This window comes from Trachurus trachurus, assembly GCF_905171665.1.
Source record: "Trachurus trachurus genome assembly, chromosome: 1".
NCBI classification, from domain to species: domain Eukaryota; kingdom Metazoa; phylum Chordata; class Actinopteri; order Carangiformes; family Carangidae; genus Trachurus; species Trachurus trachurus.
In genome coordinates, this window is record NC_139891.1 from 26,321,727 (window position 1) to 26,336,087 (window position 14,361).

At 42.2% G+C, this 14,361-nt stretch overlaps 1 protein-coding gene across 1 annotated transcript in view; it reads right to left on the bottom strand.

The window, feature by feature from the left end:
- Positions 1–11,615, bottom strand: part of LOC311005278 (protein kinase C beta type) — a 42,957-nt gene extending 31,342 nt beyond the window's left edge. The window contains exons 1-2 of the mRNA XM_083997635.1: positions 11,094–11,615; positions 10,143–10,174 (exon numbers count right to left, since the gene is read on the bottom strand). Of these exons, the coding sequence (XP_083853761.1) occupies positions 10,143–10,174; positions 11,094–11,263 (202 nt within the window). The 5' untranslated portion in view covers positions 11,264–11,615. The remainder of the gene's footprint in view (positions 1–10,142; positions 10,175–11,093) is intronic.
- Positions 11,616–14,361: the final 2,746 nt, after the last annotated feature.

A 14,361-nucleotide genomic window follows, 5' to 3' on the forward strand; every position in this document is an offset into this window, starting at 1 on the left:
GTAGGTTCATTACCTTTAATTATTGGTGCATGTTGTTTTGAGATCCGCGGAGCAGAGACGTGAGCTGCTCAGTGAACACAATGGAGGTGAACGGTACAGGTCCCCTGTCCCTCATCAAACTCATCAAATACACAATCCAACAACTCCAAAACGCTCTGGTGGACAAGTTGTGACCTCCACATTCACCACGTTATGAGATAATCATGTAACATTACGAGACAGAGTTGTTTTCAAGTCAAATGCAGCCGGAACTACATTCCTGACAAGGCTGCTTGGGCGGGGTGATTTCAAAAGCCCAAGTAGCTCCAAATATTTGCTTCATGTGTCTAAATGTTACATAATGATACATGATTATATATAAATATGACACAACTTCTCCACGAGAGCGTTTTGGAGTTGTTGGATTGTGTATGTGATGAGTTTGATGAGGGACAGGGGACCTGTACCGTTCACCTCCATTGTGTTCACTGAGCAGCAGCTCACGTCTCTGCCCCGCAGATCTCAAAACAACATGCACCGATAATTAAAGGTAATGAACCTACTGCTATGACTATAGGGATTATAGCAATAGGTGAATTTGCCACTATCCCTTTAATGTCTAATCAGTTCATCTTTGAGTGGCAGTTAATGTTTGTGCCCAATTTGAAGGGATTCCCTCATGGGGTTCTCAAGATATTTGGCTCACAAGACCAAAATCATATATTGAGACGTCCCAACAACAATTATCTTTGACTTTCATCCATCAAGATCTGATTAACTTCATAAAAGGCCAAAACCTCATTTTGTGAGCTCACTGTGACCTTGGGCATTAATGTAATGAGTTCATCCAAGGTGTTATTGAGACACTGTGTCCATGAGACAGACGAACAACCAGAAAACGATGTCACAGTGGCACAAGAACACAAGACAACACACACTGAATGACTGATCAGTGACAACTCATCCTATGGGGAAGGCCACCAGCTCTCATCACAAAACAATGATGGACGCCAACCCCCATCCTGTTCAGTTTCTGACAGTGTTGGGAACATTACTTTTAAAAAGCAATCAGTTATAGTTACTGAGTTACTCCACGATTAAAGCAATTAATTACCAGAAAAAGTAACTATTGTGTTACTTTTTAATAAAATGCTTAAATATGTCAAATGACTTGGACTTCCCTCCCTAGCCTCCCGTTTATCTGGAACTAACCAACTCGCTCAGTATTCCTCCAGAGTTGGTTAGTTCTAGATAAATGGCTTTTTACCTACCAGTTGATGAACTGAAAATAATGTAAATATAACGTACACTTAAACGGGGGGTATCCTTTTGTGAGGGGCTTCGTGAGTAAACAGTAACGTTTTTGATTACTAGCGCCATTAGTAACGCCATTATTCCCATCACTGGTTTCTAAACACTGATATTTCTCTCAGGCAAGACTCAGGTGATGTTCATCGTCTCAGATATCTTGAATGAACACATACTGTTTGATTGCATAGTACTACTGACCAATACCGGACATCGCACGTCATATTCATAGTAAGCTCAACGGTGGCAACGCAAGTCTCTGCTTTTAAACATATTCAAACTAGGAACAGAAACAGAGCTGTGTGGTGAAGGCTGGGAGCCACTGCTACATAACATGTTGTTGTGGTGCGACCTGGGTCAGTTGAGTTCATCTCACTGTCACTGGTTCATCAGTATCAGCCAGATATCTGCCTGTTTCTATTGGTAGAGCTAAAAAAAAAAAAAAAAACTCAATAAATTTATCTTAAAGCAACTGACAGAAACAACGATTGTGATTATTGACTTTAGGTAGTTTCAGCTGCTTTTCAACTTCAGGCCTTCTGTGTTTTACTGTATACATTTGTAATTTAAATAATGTGGAAAACAGTCGCTGCTGCTCTTCTAGTAAACAGATAATTTGTCCATTCCTAATGCAGAAAATGTATTTGCTGCCTATACTTTGAATTGTGAAGCCAAAAAGCTGCTTCATACCAAACATCAACCTGTTGTCATTTGCTGTTACTGTGATCATCCTGAGTCTCATCCCGCAGCATCCATCCCGACATCTGCCATTTTCATCTGTTGGGTATCTGATTCATTGTGAAGGAAGAAGCCAGCTGACTGACTGACGACACCTTAAACTGTGTGGACCGACTGTACTCTGAAATATCTGCTCTTTTTCTCAGCAACAACCACAGCGTCACCTCGCCAGCATATCTCGTAATCGATAACTTGGACCGGCTCGTCTGACATCCAATCAATAACAGAGGCACTGTCTCAACCATTGATCAGCCAACGATCAGGATCAAAGCTCAGCTCACGGTCGTGATCTAATCAATATCAATGACACACTTTTGGCATTTGTTGCTGGCATTTCATTTCAGTCGCTGTGTTTAGGTGTCGTTTTTATAACGGTCGTAAACGTCGACAAAGACGCGATTCATTCTTATTTCTGGAGAAAACAGCAGATTAACATCTTCTTGTCACAGCGCTGAGGCCGGTGGGGTGTGATGTGGAAAGATCGGTGATAATCACAGGGTTCATCAAGAGGACGAGTCAACAGAAGAAAAAAAAATGTTTCGCTCTAGTCAACTTTTGGTGGAGTGTAAGAGGAAAAAATACTACTACACCCACCCCAATGCAAACACACACACACACACACACACACACACACACACACACACCACAGTGCTCTCAGCTCGGTTGAAGTTGCAGATGCTAGCAGCAGATCTCCTTTCTGTCCTGTCCATCTGTGTTTTGAAATGTTCTCATATGACAGCTCAGATGAGCGATGCAGGGACGTAGATCAGTTTTTATTTAATATCTCAACATTTGCAGGTTGAAGCACTCTGACGTTTGGTTCACACATTTATTTTCTCCAGAGGATCAATCCTAAACTGACTTTTGCCTGAAAAACTAATGACGTTGACATTACTACTGCTACAAATTTGTTAGCATTAGCAACAAGTTATATTACACATGTGTATCATAGCATTTTTACTGAAATTATGTGAATGCTAGGACTTAATCTGATGTTTTTTTGTGGGCTTTAATACGTTTATTAAGTGAAATATTGAGTTAAATATTATGGCTATACATTTCATTTGATATTTTATTGGTGAAGTACTTACAGAAGAAAATTTAGAGCAATGTTTGTTTTGGAAAAAATGCACGTGTTGTCTGAAGGCAGCGAGCTGTTGCTGTTAGCGGAAAAATATTGAAAGTGTACATGTCCAGAATCTCGTCTCATCATTCAGACAGTATTTGGACTTGAAGTTAAAACAGTTGGCATTCAAATTTTAGCGTTTATCTCAAAGCACCACTGCTGTGTACTCAGTCAGTCAGTACGGCTTCCCAGAGCTGCGGTCACCAAACGTTTTCAGCCAAGGATCCCTGAGCTCGGCCTGAGTGAAAGACAAGATCCACCCATTGTAACGCCAAGAGAAAAAGACGACCCAGATTCTATTTCCAACTAGAGTCGTCTTTATTTGGGCTAACTGTATTTGAATTACTTGAAGTGCTTAAGTCCAGCTTTCTAATGAGCACAACTCAGAACGCGCTGTAACTAGAGTTTGAAAGCCGCAGCTGTCTTGAGTATTTTAAAAGATATTACACTTTTATTTCTAAAAAAAAATACTGAATTTAATTCCAACTGAAAACAAAGGCATGTGGCCTATTTTGCATTGAGGAAAACTAGTTTGTTCATTTCTTTTTTTTTTATTGTATTAAGTAGCATTGTTAACGGTTATATTTATTCATTCAAGTTTCAAGTCGGTAAAAGAAAGTTCCAATTTTGCAACAAGGTAAAAAGAAAATCCTCTCCCTATCCTGGCTGGTTTCTTCCCTGACGCCTCCTGAGGTAAAAACTGCCCGGCTGTTGGTTTATTTTTCTGTTTTTCTGCTTCTTTGTGATGATAGCAACTCTGACGTGGTAGTCTGAATAACAGAAATAAAGTGTATGTGAGATGCACACAACCAATATTCTTTCTATTGTTCTCATCCTATTAGGAAAATCTTTGATGTCTACTAACTGATTGCAATCGACAGGTCGGCGATCCCTGCTCTGAGCGTGACTCAGTCTAGACTCTTGTCATTTCAAGTGTCTTGTTTCCAGATAAAAATCAACATGAAACTCAATATTAATTCATTTACAATTGGCCACATACACAGATCTGTGTATGTGACCGGGTCACAAATACAGTATCTAATATGCAAATCAGGATCTGCCTTTATTATTCATTATCCAATCAATATCCTACTACAAAGACATGGATGAATCACTACGGACAAAACATAAGTTTCATCATCTTCACAGGCTCCAACTCACTCGTGCAGATAAATGCTCCCTCACCCACACAGATCGTTCAGTGGATGAACTGATCAGGGATCAGCGAGACACTCGGTGCACCTCCTGCTTCAAATCGTTCAGGGACGATTTTCCTCGTTGCTTTAATGAGGCTGAGAACAATGGCTCATTTCAGTGTAATTTTAGAGCAACCTTAACTGTAGCTATCCCAAAGACAGAGGAGACAGACCATGAATGCATTAAGAAGAATCAGATGATGAGTCCTCGCTGCTGTCGTTAGTTAGTTACACCATGGCAAAGATTGCACACAAGTCCTGCAGAGTTGGTGTTGGCGGTGATCACGTTTCGACCTGTTTGGACGTGTTTACTCTTTAGTCTTTAGTTTGTTTTTTTCCCTCCTGTTCAGACCTGGCATCAACATCCATCTCAGGTTGACGGCTCCTAAGTGCAGGCGACACATTGAGGACACATTTGAGATTTGATCACTCAGAGCAGATTCAGAGGTGGTCTGTCCTCTGCTGCAGTTTCGTAATGAACCGATTTGTGGCTAAAATCTTTTATTTCATTGCAGAGCTGTGAGCAGAGCATTGGTAAGCCCAGTAACACCTTACCCTGCTCTTTCCCTCTCTCTCTCTCACACACACACACACACACAGAGAGAGACGATGGACTTGTCCGTTACAGTCAGATTAGCTAAAACAACACAACACGTGTTTATTTGCATTTAAACGAGGAAGTAAGATGTGATCGTATGCGCTCACTGGAGATGGACTGGAGCTGTCCACTTGCAAAGACGACATCCAGGTTGTAATGTAGCCCTGCAATGCACCTAAGTCTGGGTCTGGGTGCACACTGAACCGTTTTAGGCCCAATTTTAAGCTCAATATCGGGCCTTATTTGACCCGTCGACAATCAAGGGGGTGAGGCCCGATTCAAGGGTCGTTGCAAATTATTATTTGTCCCAAAAAAACATGCAAATGTGTTATGTACACATTGCACACATTGTTGAGTATTATGTGAGTGTGTGTATGTGTCTGGCTATGAGTGTGGTTGAGGATGAGGATGATTGTTATCTGTGTATTGTATGTGTATGTGTTTGAATGTGTGATGAGAGTGAGAGAGAGTGTATAGCTGTTGGTCTCTATTGTGCACTTTATGATTTGGCGCTGATGTTTCCCTGCTTTTATTAGTGCATTCTGTCAATTTTTTAAATATTATGGTTATTATGTCTTATTTCAATTAATCTTAATATTGTATCTGTTTAGCACTTTACCTGCCCAGGGACTACAGGCGGAAATTAGCAATTGTTGCTATAACCTGGCTCAAAGCATCTCTTCTTGTTTTACAAGATTAATGGGTTTTTTTGTGCATTGTCCCTGTTTTAAATAAATAAATTCAATCAATCAATGTAAAAGCATTTATTTTATTGCTCCTAATCGTGTCAGAGCCTCCCCCATCTTAAATCTGGAACTGTAAATATCACCATTTACATTTACAACTCCAGATCAGGGTGCAGAGCAGGAAGCATCGGCAACAAGATGTTGAGTACTCTACACCTATAACGTCTTCTCAGCCAGGATTTCATTCATATTCTTCTTCTCTTGTATTGTTTTTGCTGCACATGCCAGCTGACGACATCGATCGTGTTTTTCTTCTGAAGTCAAACGTGATCATGTGACTGTGTGAGGAATAGCTGCTGTAAAACCGTCACTATTAAATACTACAAATACAAACTGCAGGTGTGTAGCCAGCCTGAGGTGAATGCAGCAGTGTAAATGTGGTTTCATTCTTGTCAACAATGATTCAGTGATTCCTGCTCTGATACAAACACTTTGAGGCTGCTGATACTTTCACCAGAAACAACTCCACATGTTGCATGAGGAAAAAAGTTTAAATGACGAAAATTAATTGTGGCTAAAGTCTATTGATCTGCTTCAGTTTCAGGGTCCTGGTGTATAACTCATGCCAGATCACTGTCAAGTTAAAGCAGAAGTAAGCGATCCGGTCGTTTTCGCTAATGCTGCGTTCCAGGCAGGCTTTTGAAATCGTAAATTACAGCTTCAAGTCACAACTTACGACTTTGTAGCGTTCCAGGCAACCCACTCGTGTTTTTCCGACCTGTTTTACCTGTGAAAGTCACTATAACGGCCACTCGTAACTTCCGACCCGTGAACTCGTACCAGATCGAACTGGTATGACTTCACAGGTCGGAAAAACACGAATTACGAGTTGCCTTGAACGCACCATAACAGTCCTCGTCCCTACGTCACCACATTCACGGCGTCCCTTGGCTGCACACACAGCCCTGCATGTCGTTCTCTCTCCTCATTGGATAAAAACTGTAGGATACGATAAATGTTTTCTCCTCAGCTCAGAGCAGAGCAGAGTGACTGAGAGACCCGTGTTTCGGTCCAAACACTCTATGTAAGTGATTGCTGTCGGAAGATATAACTATTTAAGACTTATATTAACACAAATATATCACTTACTTCTGCTTTAAGTTATTAGTATCACATGTGTGCTTTAATAGGAGTTGAGTGGTCTGTTGTTAAAGGCCTTTGTAGAGACATGAGATGGATATTATATCCATTTGCCTCACTCAGAAATCAACTTGTTGACATGGAGAGAAGTGAGGTTTCTCATTTCAAGATCAGAGAACCTCATGTAAAACCAACACTCAAGAATTACAGCCTATTGACTCTTCATCTGCCTCTGGCGGGAAATGACATGGGGGGTGGGGAGGGGTGTTCCTACCCCCTGTTTGCTCTGAGAGCACCTACATGTGCAATACTGAGCACTGAGAAAAAGGGAAAAAAGCTGAAGGCAGGAAAGAAAGAAGAGAAATCTCCGCCTGGTGCTCAGGTATTCAGACACTCCCACAATCCACAGAAGACAGCTTTGTCACACAAACACACACACACAAAAGAGTTTCTTTCTGAGAGAAACACACACTCACACACACACACACTCATCACTACATGCCAGAACAGGTCTACACCAGATGTGTGACATTCCTCCAAACCAGCACAAGAGTTGATCATTTGTGTGCGTGCACCTCCCACCCATACATACTCAACTCTATCTAAACTTTTCTGGTTCCTCTTGTTCTCTTGAACAATTAGAACAATCCTCACTGCTTCTCATTTACAGAAGAACTCACATTTTTCTCTCATGCCACTTAAGTAATTATAGAAAGTGTTTTTTCTACTGGTTAAAACCTGTCTAAATGTCCCAGGTATCGAGGAGGTTACATGTAACCACTGATTTCACACATTTAAAACATCTTCGAACCTCAACTCTGAGACTGGAAACATGTTCTCGTCCTTGGAAACAGCAGTTGTTGTGATACGACTGAAAGCTCCAGAACAGCTGCTAAATGGCCCTTGAGGAGAGATTGTTTTGGGCAAATGCTGCTTACAAGGCCAAGAAGAAACATCCAATCTCAACATTTAACCAAACAAAATGTGACTAGTCTCACAGGCTGTTTTTTTAATCTGTATAAATCTCTTTGATTTTGTCTAAAATGCAGTTTCAACTCTTCGTAAATGTGAACTTTTTTTTTACAGCAAATCAGGTCATAACCACTGAAACAGAGTTGTTGAACCATTAAATCCTGGTTTCCTCATCTCATCTCGTTGATGGTTTTGTATATGAACAGTGTTTGTGCATCATCCATGTGGAACTAACAACTGTTTTTGGTTTTGCATTTTACACAAAAAATATCCTTTTTTTGCATTGTGTCTTATGTCTAAAGCACTTTGGGTCATCTTGATGTATAACAGGTGCTATACAGTTACCTGTCCTGTAAAACTTGCTGTGCAGCATTCCAGTTAGGAAAAAATTTAGGGGGGGAAATAAATAACTGTGCGCAACTCTCTCTCTATTTGTTTTTAATTTATAGGAGTCATAAACTGCTCTTACAAAGCTTGTCTTCAACCTACACGTCACCACATTAACATTTATTGCTTATTAGAGGTGAAGATCTGTCTGACCCATATTTAGAAATGACATCAGGAGCAATCTTTTACTAAATCTAAATCTGTTTATTGTTTTGAGATAACATGTTTTTTTCGAGCTGGACTTCTGTAAACAAAACAAAAAAAAAACACATTTGAACCTAGATTTTTTTTCTCAACTGGAAATCCTCCAGCACTTTGACATATAGTCATCCAAGTAAAGTAAACACACTTAACATGAGAAAACTGTAGAGCTGCAGCTAATGATTGTTTTTGTAAGCGATGAATCAGATAACAGTGAAATGTCCGTTATAACAACATTGCGCCTAAACGACTTTATAAAATTACTTCTTTTTTTTTCAGAAAAATAAATTGGATAGATTGAAATTTACTAGTTGCCTTTTCTGCAAGACAAGAATTCAAATTATTGGTGCAACTCGATCAAATTATTTTCTGATTTGAGCTGTGACCACTGGATAACCGAATTTTTTAAAAAGTTATAGAATCAGTTAACGCTGAGATTTGTTTTTTTTTTTCTTTTTTTGATCAAATGTAACCCTGCTGTGTTAATCTAGATGTCTACATTTCAGCCTGAGACCTGACGATATCATCGTTTAGCAGGTAGTTTGTTGGACGGTCAACATCACAAACAACCCTCAGACAACAGTTTCTTGTTGAAGAGACGGTGTGTGTAAATTTAGGAGTCATCAGTTAACTCACCACGAAACCTGATCTGACATCAGCTCTACCTGCGCGCGCCTCTGATAGGCCGGTTCTTACCCAACTACGTGTGCATATGTGTTATCAGGTCGAGGGTAATTCACCACACACTAGTCCACTATCACACACACACGTTTAATGTTTATTCTCTCTACCTCTACCCACAGTGCATTTCCTGTATCGCCACCAGAGCTGTAGACGAGCCAGTGGCCAGCCTGCAGATACAAGGGGACTTTCTTTCTTCTTTTTGTTTTGTTTTACTGCTCATAAAAATAACACAACCTCACGGTCAAACTTTGCACAACTCTATAGTCCAATTAATGAAGCTCTTACACAAGAGCGTAATGTGGAAACTTTGGCCACTTTCTTCCTGAACCTCACATGGTTTGGTCACATGAGTGCAGCCAGATGAGTTGAGGTGGGTGTCTGAGATCAGTGGGGAGGAGGAAGTGATACTGCCAGCACAGCGACAAACATTTGGTGCAATACAGTAACAGTAGCACACACACACACACATACATAAAAACACGCACACATGTGAGTGAGGGGTGTCACTATGGAGCAGCAAAGCCCTGTTTATGAAACCATTTTGTGCAGAGGTTCATGTCTAGACACCCACCCACCCACCCACTCACTCACTCACCGTCACTGCCACCCACAGACACACATCACCCACCCACCTACGCACAAACTCATTATACAAATCCAATCATATGTCAGGCTCCGAGATGATAATAATAAAACATTTAAAAAAAAAAAAAGGAGGTAAAGAAAATCTAACTTCCTGGTTCGTCCTCCTCCCATTTCTCCTCGGCCAAACCCGGGCATCTCAGCTTTCACCGCTCCGCCGACTCTTCTACTCTTACATCTCTCACTGTCTCTTCAGCAGCAGCTCCGAGCCTGTTTGGGGATTCTCACTCTCATTTATCACTGTTGGCAAGCACCTGCTTCGAGTTTGACACCTGCCAGCCAACACCAACACACGCCGTCAACCGACGAGCCAACAGGTCGCTCTTAACAGTGTGCAGACCTGCGACCCTGAATACAACAAACACACACACACACACACACACACACACACACACAGCCGGGCTCCCCCTCAGACAGTGAACATCCGTCCACACACCCACAGCCATATGCAGCAGTGGGATTTGTGAATAAGATACTGCTCTTACCTTGGCACTGGAATCCCTGTTTCCCAAAGCCCCTGTGGAGAGAGAAAAGACAGACATGTGAGATTCTGGGGGGGGAATTCATTCATAAAGATGACAAAAACTTATTCATACACATCAGGGCTGCAACTGATGATTGTTTTTTATCTATTAAACAATCTGGTGACACCTTGTTTCATTCAAACCACAAATATCCAGCTCACAGTGACATTTGACATAGCAAAGCTTCACATCCAATCCGTCAATATTTGTCTTGTTTTTGTGCATGAGAATTGGCTGGAGTGATTAATTAATAACCAAAACAGTGCCCATTGTTTCTTTTCTGTCAATGGACACCCAATCAATTAAACTCCTATATCATGTCAGCTATAATGCAGATACCCAATCACACATGGACACACAGACCAACCCACACAGCTGCCGCAGCAACACCACCAACCAGGGCCCTGCGTGTCTGTGTTGTTGCCTCTCCAGCTTCATTCCTCCACCACCAGACCTCCAGTTTCAGAGATTATTATTTGGGAAGGGGGGGGGGGGGTCGATGGGACGATGCGGTAACGCCGAGCAGCAGCAACTGTTCTGCAGCCTGACACACGCATCTCATCTCCCCCCATAGACACACACACACAGCAGCTATATACTAGGGCCCGTGGAGCTGTCGCATTGTGGATGTGGAGACTAGAGCTACAGGGGGGAGAATGGCGCATCGCGGTGTTTTTGTTTTTGACAATGACAGTGAACGAAAAGACTGCGGCGTCTCGTCGGTGGGCTCTGTCAGTGTGAAAAGGAGGCCGAGCCGAGCCGAGCCGAACCGCAGCAGCAGCAGCAGCAGCAGCAAGTGAATCACCTGTGTCCTTTCCCCTCACACACACACACACACACACACACACACACACGCACAGGCAGAGAGACACACACACACACACACAGGCAGACACACACACACACACTCACCAGATGAAGTCCGTGCAGTGGCTGCAGAAGGTGGGCTGCTTGAAGAAGCGCGCGATGAACTTGTGGTCCTTCACCTCGTGCACGTTCTTCTGGCGCAGGGCTCCCTGACGGGCGAAGCCGCGCGCGCTCTCCGGTACCTCTCCGTCGCTGCTGCCGGCGGGGTCAGCCATCTTAACGAGGAAGCGGCGGCGGCGGCGGCGGCAGCAGCGGTCCGCGAGGAACGACGAGGGGTGAGGAGCGAGAGAGAGAGAGAGAGAGAGCTGCTGGAGAGAGAGAGAGAGAGACGACGGTCGCGGTGCAGGTGGCTCTTCCTCCTCTTCCTCCTCCTCCTCCTCCTCCTCTCCGCCCCTCTGGCCGCCTTGGTGTCGCTCGTGCCGCCGCCGGTGTTTTGTGTTTTGTGTTGTGTTGTTGTGTCGGTCGGTGTGTTGCGTGCGTTGTGCGTCCGCAGCTCGAGTCGCCTCGCGCTGAAGCTGCTGCTGCTGCTTCTTCCGGCGGGTCCCCGTGCCGCCGCGCCGCGCGCTGCTGCTGCTGCTGCTGCTGCTGCTTCCCTGTTCTCACCGATGTGTTACTGCTGCTACAACTCTCTCTCTCTCTCTCTCTCTCTCTCTCTCTCTCTCTCTCTCTCTCTCTCTCTCTCTCTCTCTCTCTCTCTCTCTTTCTCCCTCTCTTTCTCTCTCTCTCTGCTGCTTACAACTGTCTCTCTTTCTCTCTCTCCCTCTCTCTGGTTTTTTGGGCAATAAGGAAGTGTAATTAATAAAAGCTGGATGAAAAGTCAAAAAGTCTCCCTCTCTTTCTCTCTCTCTCTGCTGCTTACAACTCTCTCTCTCTCTCTCTCTCTCTCTCTCTCTGTTGCTTACAACTTTCTCTTTCTCTCAATTTCAATTTCAATTTGCTTTATTGGCATGACTGTGATATACAATATTGCCAAAGCATTGGGACAGCAGAGCAGTATTCTCTCTCTCTCTCTCTCTCTCAATTTTTAAATTTAATTTTCAATTTAAATAGCTTTATTGGCATGACAAGACAGTGCTTATATTGCCAAAGCATAAAAAATAATCAATAGTCAATGGCAGAACATAAACAATAACAAAATATAAACAATTGTGACAATTAGCAGTCTCTCTCTCTCTCTTTCTCTCTCTCTCTCTGCTGCTTACAACTCTCTCTCTCTCTCTCTCTCTCTCTCTCTCTCTCTCTGACTGTCTTGATTGTCAAAGGTGTTTATGGGTGTCACACCTATGAAGCAATCAGTAGCAACAGTGCAGCAAGTAGCCAGTGGTGTGTGTGTAGTCTAATTTGTTGTAGTGGGTATAACTGCTTTCTAGGTGTGGGTAGGACTGTTCATACCTGTATCACAGAGATATAGTTAGATATAATAGTTTTGTTGTAGTGTGGGTAGATACTGAAATATTAATGCATTTTCTGTGGGTAGCTATAATCTTTATTATTACGGACTCAGGTCCATAATAAATAAAAAAGGAGACAATACAAAGACACATACAATACAAGATAAACACCATCATCAATTTAAAACACATACAGACACCTGTTCCAGTGTCTCCAAAGGCCTGACAAGTATTTTGTATCACTGTGTGTAGCTAGTGCAACTATGATGCTATTGCTTGACTGGTTAAGTCGACACTTGGACCTATACATGTAGTTTCTTAAAAGAGCATGAAAAGTGGATACATTACAAGATACAAACATATGACTCACGCTTGTCCATCTTGGGCGCCTAAGTAATATTCAAAATGCAACATTGTAAGCTACCAATAGTTTCCTCATTTTTGCGAGTTTACAACACTGACGTTGAATGTAGTACTGAGTATAGCTATATCTGAGTATCACATAAACTACATCACTGCAAGTAGCTACTGCTACACACGCACATAATAATGACTTTCTCTCTAACCTAGACATTTCTCACTATAGATATTAAGCTTAAAATGACAAATGTGAGCAACAGAGTGAAAACTGTAGTTACATTACTCATTGGGAAAGTAATCACACTATAGCCCTCCTTAACCAGCAGCAAAAGTCATGTGTTACATCACTCACTACTCACACGGTACAGTTCAAAGGTCCCTGTAAACATCTAAAGGATTCTCCACTCTCATGTGGTTTCTTTATTATTTTATTATTTATTTTAACACGCTGCAGTTAAACAAGCTGGTGGCTGTAGCTACTGTCCTCCACAAGTCCAACAGTTACACTCCCTCCAAGTCTAAAAGAGAGTCTCCTCCTGCAAGTAAAAGTCTGCTCATAACTGTGGCTACTGTAACACTCGCCACGTCAGCCATGCAAACAATATTTGAATAAGACAGTGCCAAACCAGTTCACATTACTGTAACCAGCTGCTACAACACAGGTGAGCTGAGGCAAACATTGTCCAGAGGCTAATATATGGTTTCCATAACCACAACGCAGACCGCAGGTGCATTCGCTGTGTTTAGAGAAGTACACTGAACACTATAGTTATGGGAACTATGTCTCCATCGTGGTTCTTAGTGTGTGTGTGTGTGTGTGTGTGTGTGTGTGTGTGCGTGTGTGTGCGTGTGTGTGTGTGTGTGTGTGTGTGTGTGTGTGTGTGTGTGTGTGTGTGTGTGTGTGTGTGTGTGTGTGTGTGTGTGTGTGTGTGTGTGTGTGTGTGTGTGTGTGTGTCACCTATAACATTTCAGGGCTGAACTGTCAGACCTCACAAGGACACTGAGCCAATGGTAACAAACACCAAAGTTACACCAAAGGACTTTTGACATTGACATTATCTCCCACTTGGTGAAAAAGAACCACGATCAACTCAGCTGTTTGTATCCGGTGCATAAAGAGTTTTCTAACATGAAAAGCTACACACACAAAAAAACATATATAACACATCTGAGAAGCTGAAACCAGACAAACCAAACAATATAGACTACATACAGTATGTTCTTTATTCACCAAAATAGCTGCCATTTATTTTTCAGTTGATCAACGAATCAATTATCTGACTAATCTGAGAGTTAAATGAGATGTTTAACGCCACTCCACTGTAAATTTATAGTAATTAATTGGCAGCTGCTTCGCCTGCTCTGTAGACGACTGTACATTTTACAGCTTCTTACTATATTTTGGAACAGCATTATACTATAAAAACTGATGCAGTTCTTTACTGTATATTCTTGTAATCATTTATTTACAGTTACAGTCATCAGTCATAGTCATACTGTAGCTTAACATGAGGACGGAAAGAAAAAGCTTGACTCTGTCCACAGTTAAATAAACCTACCCA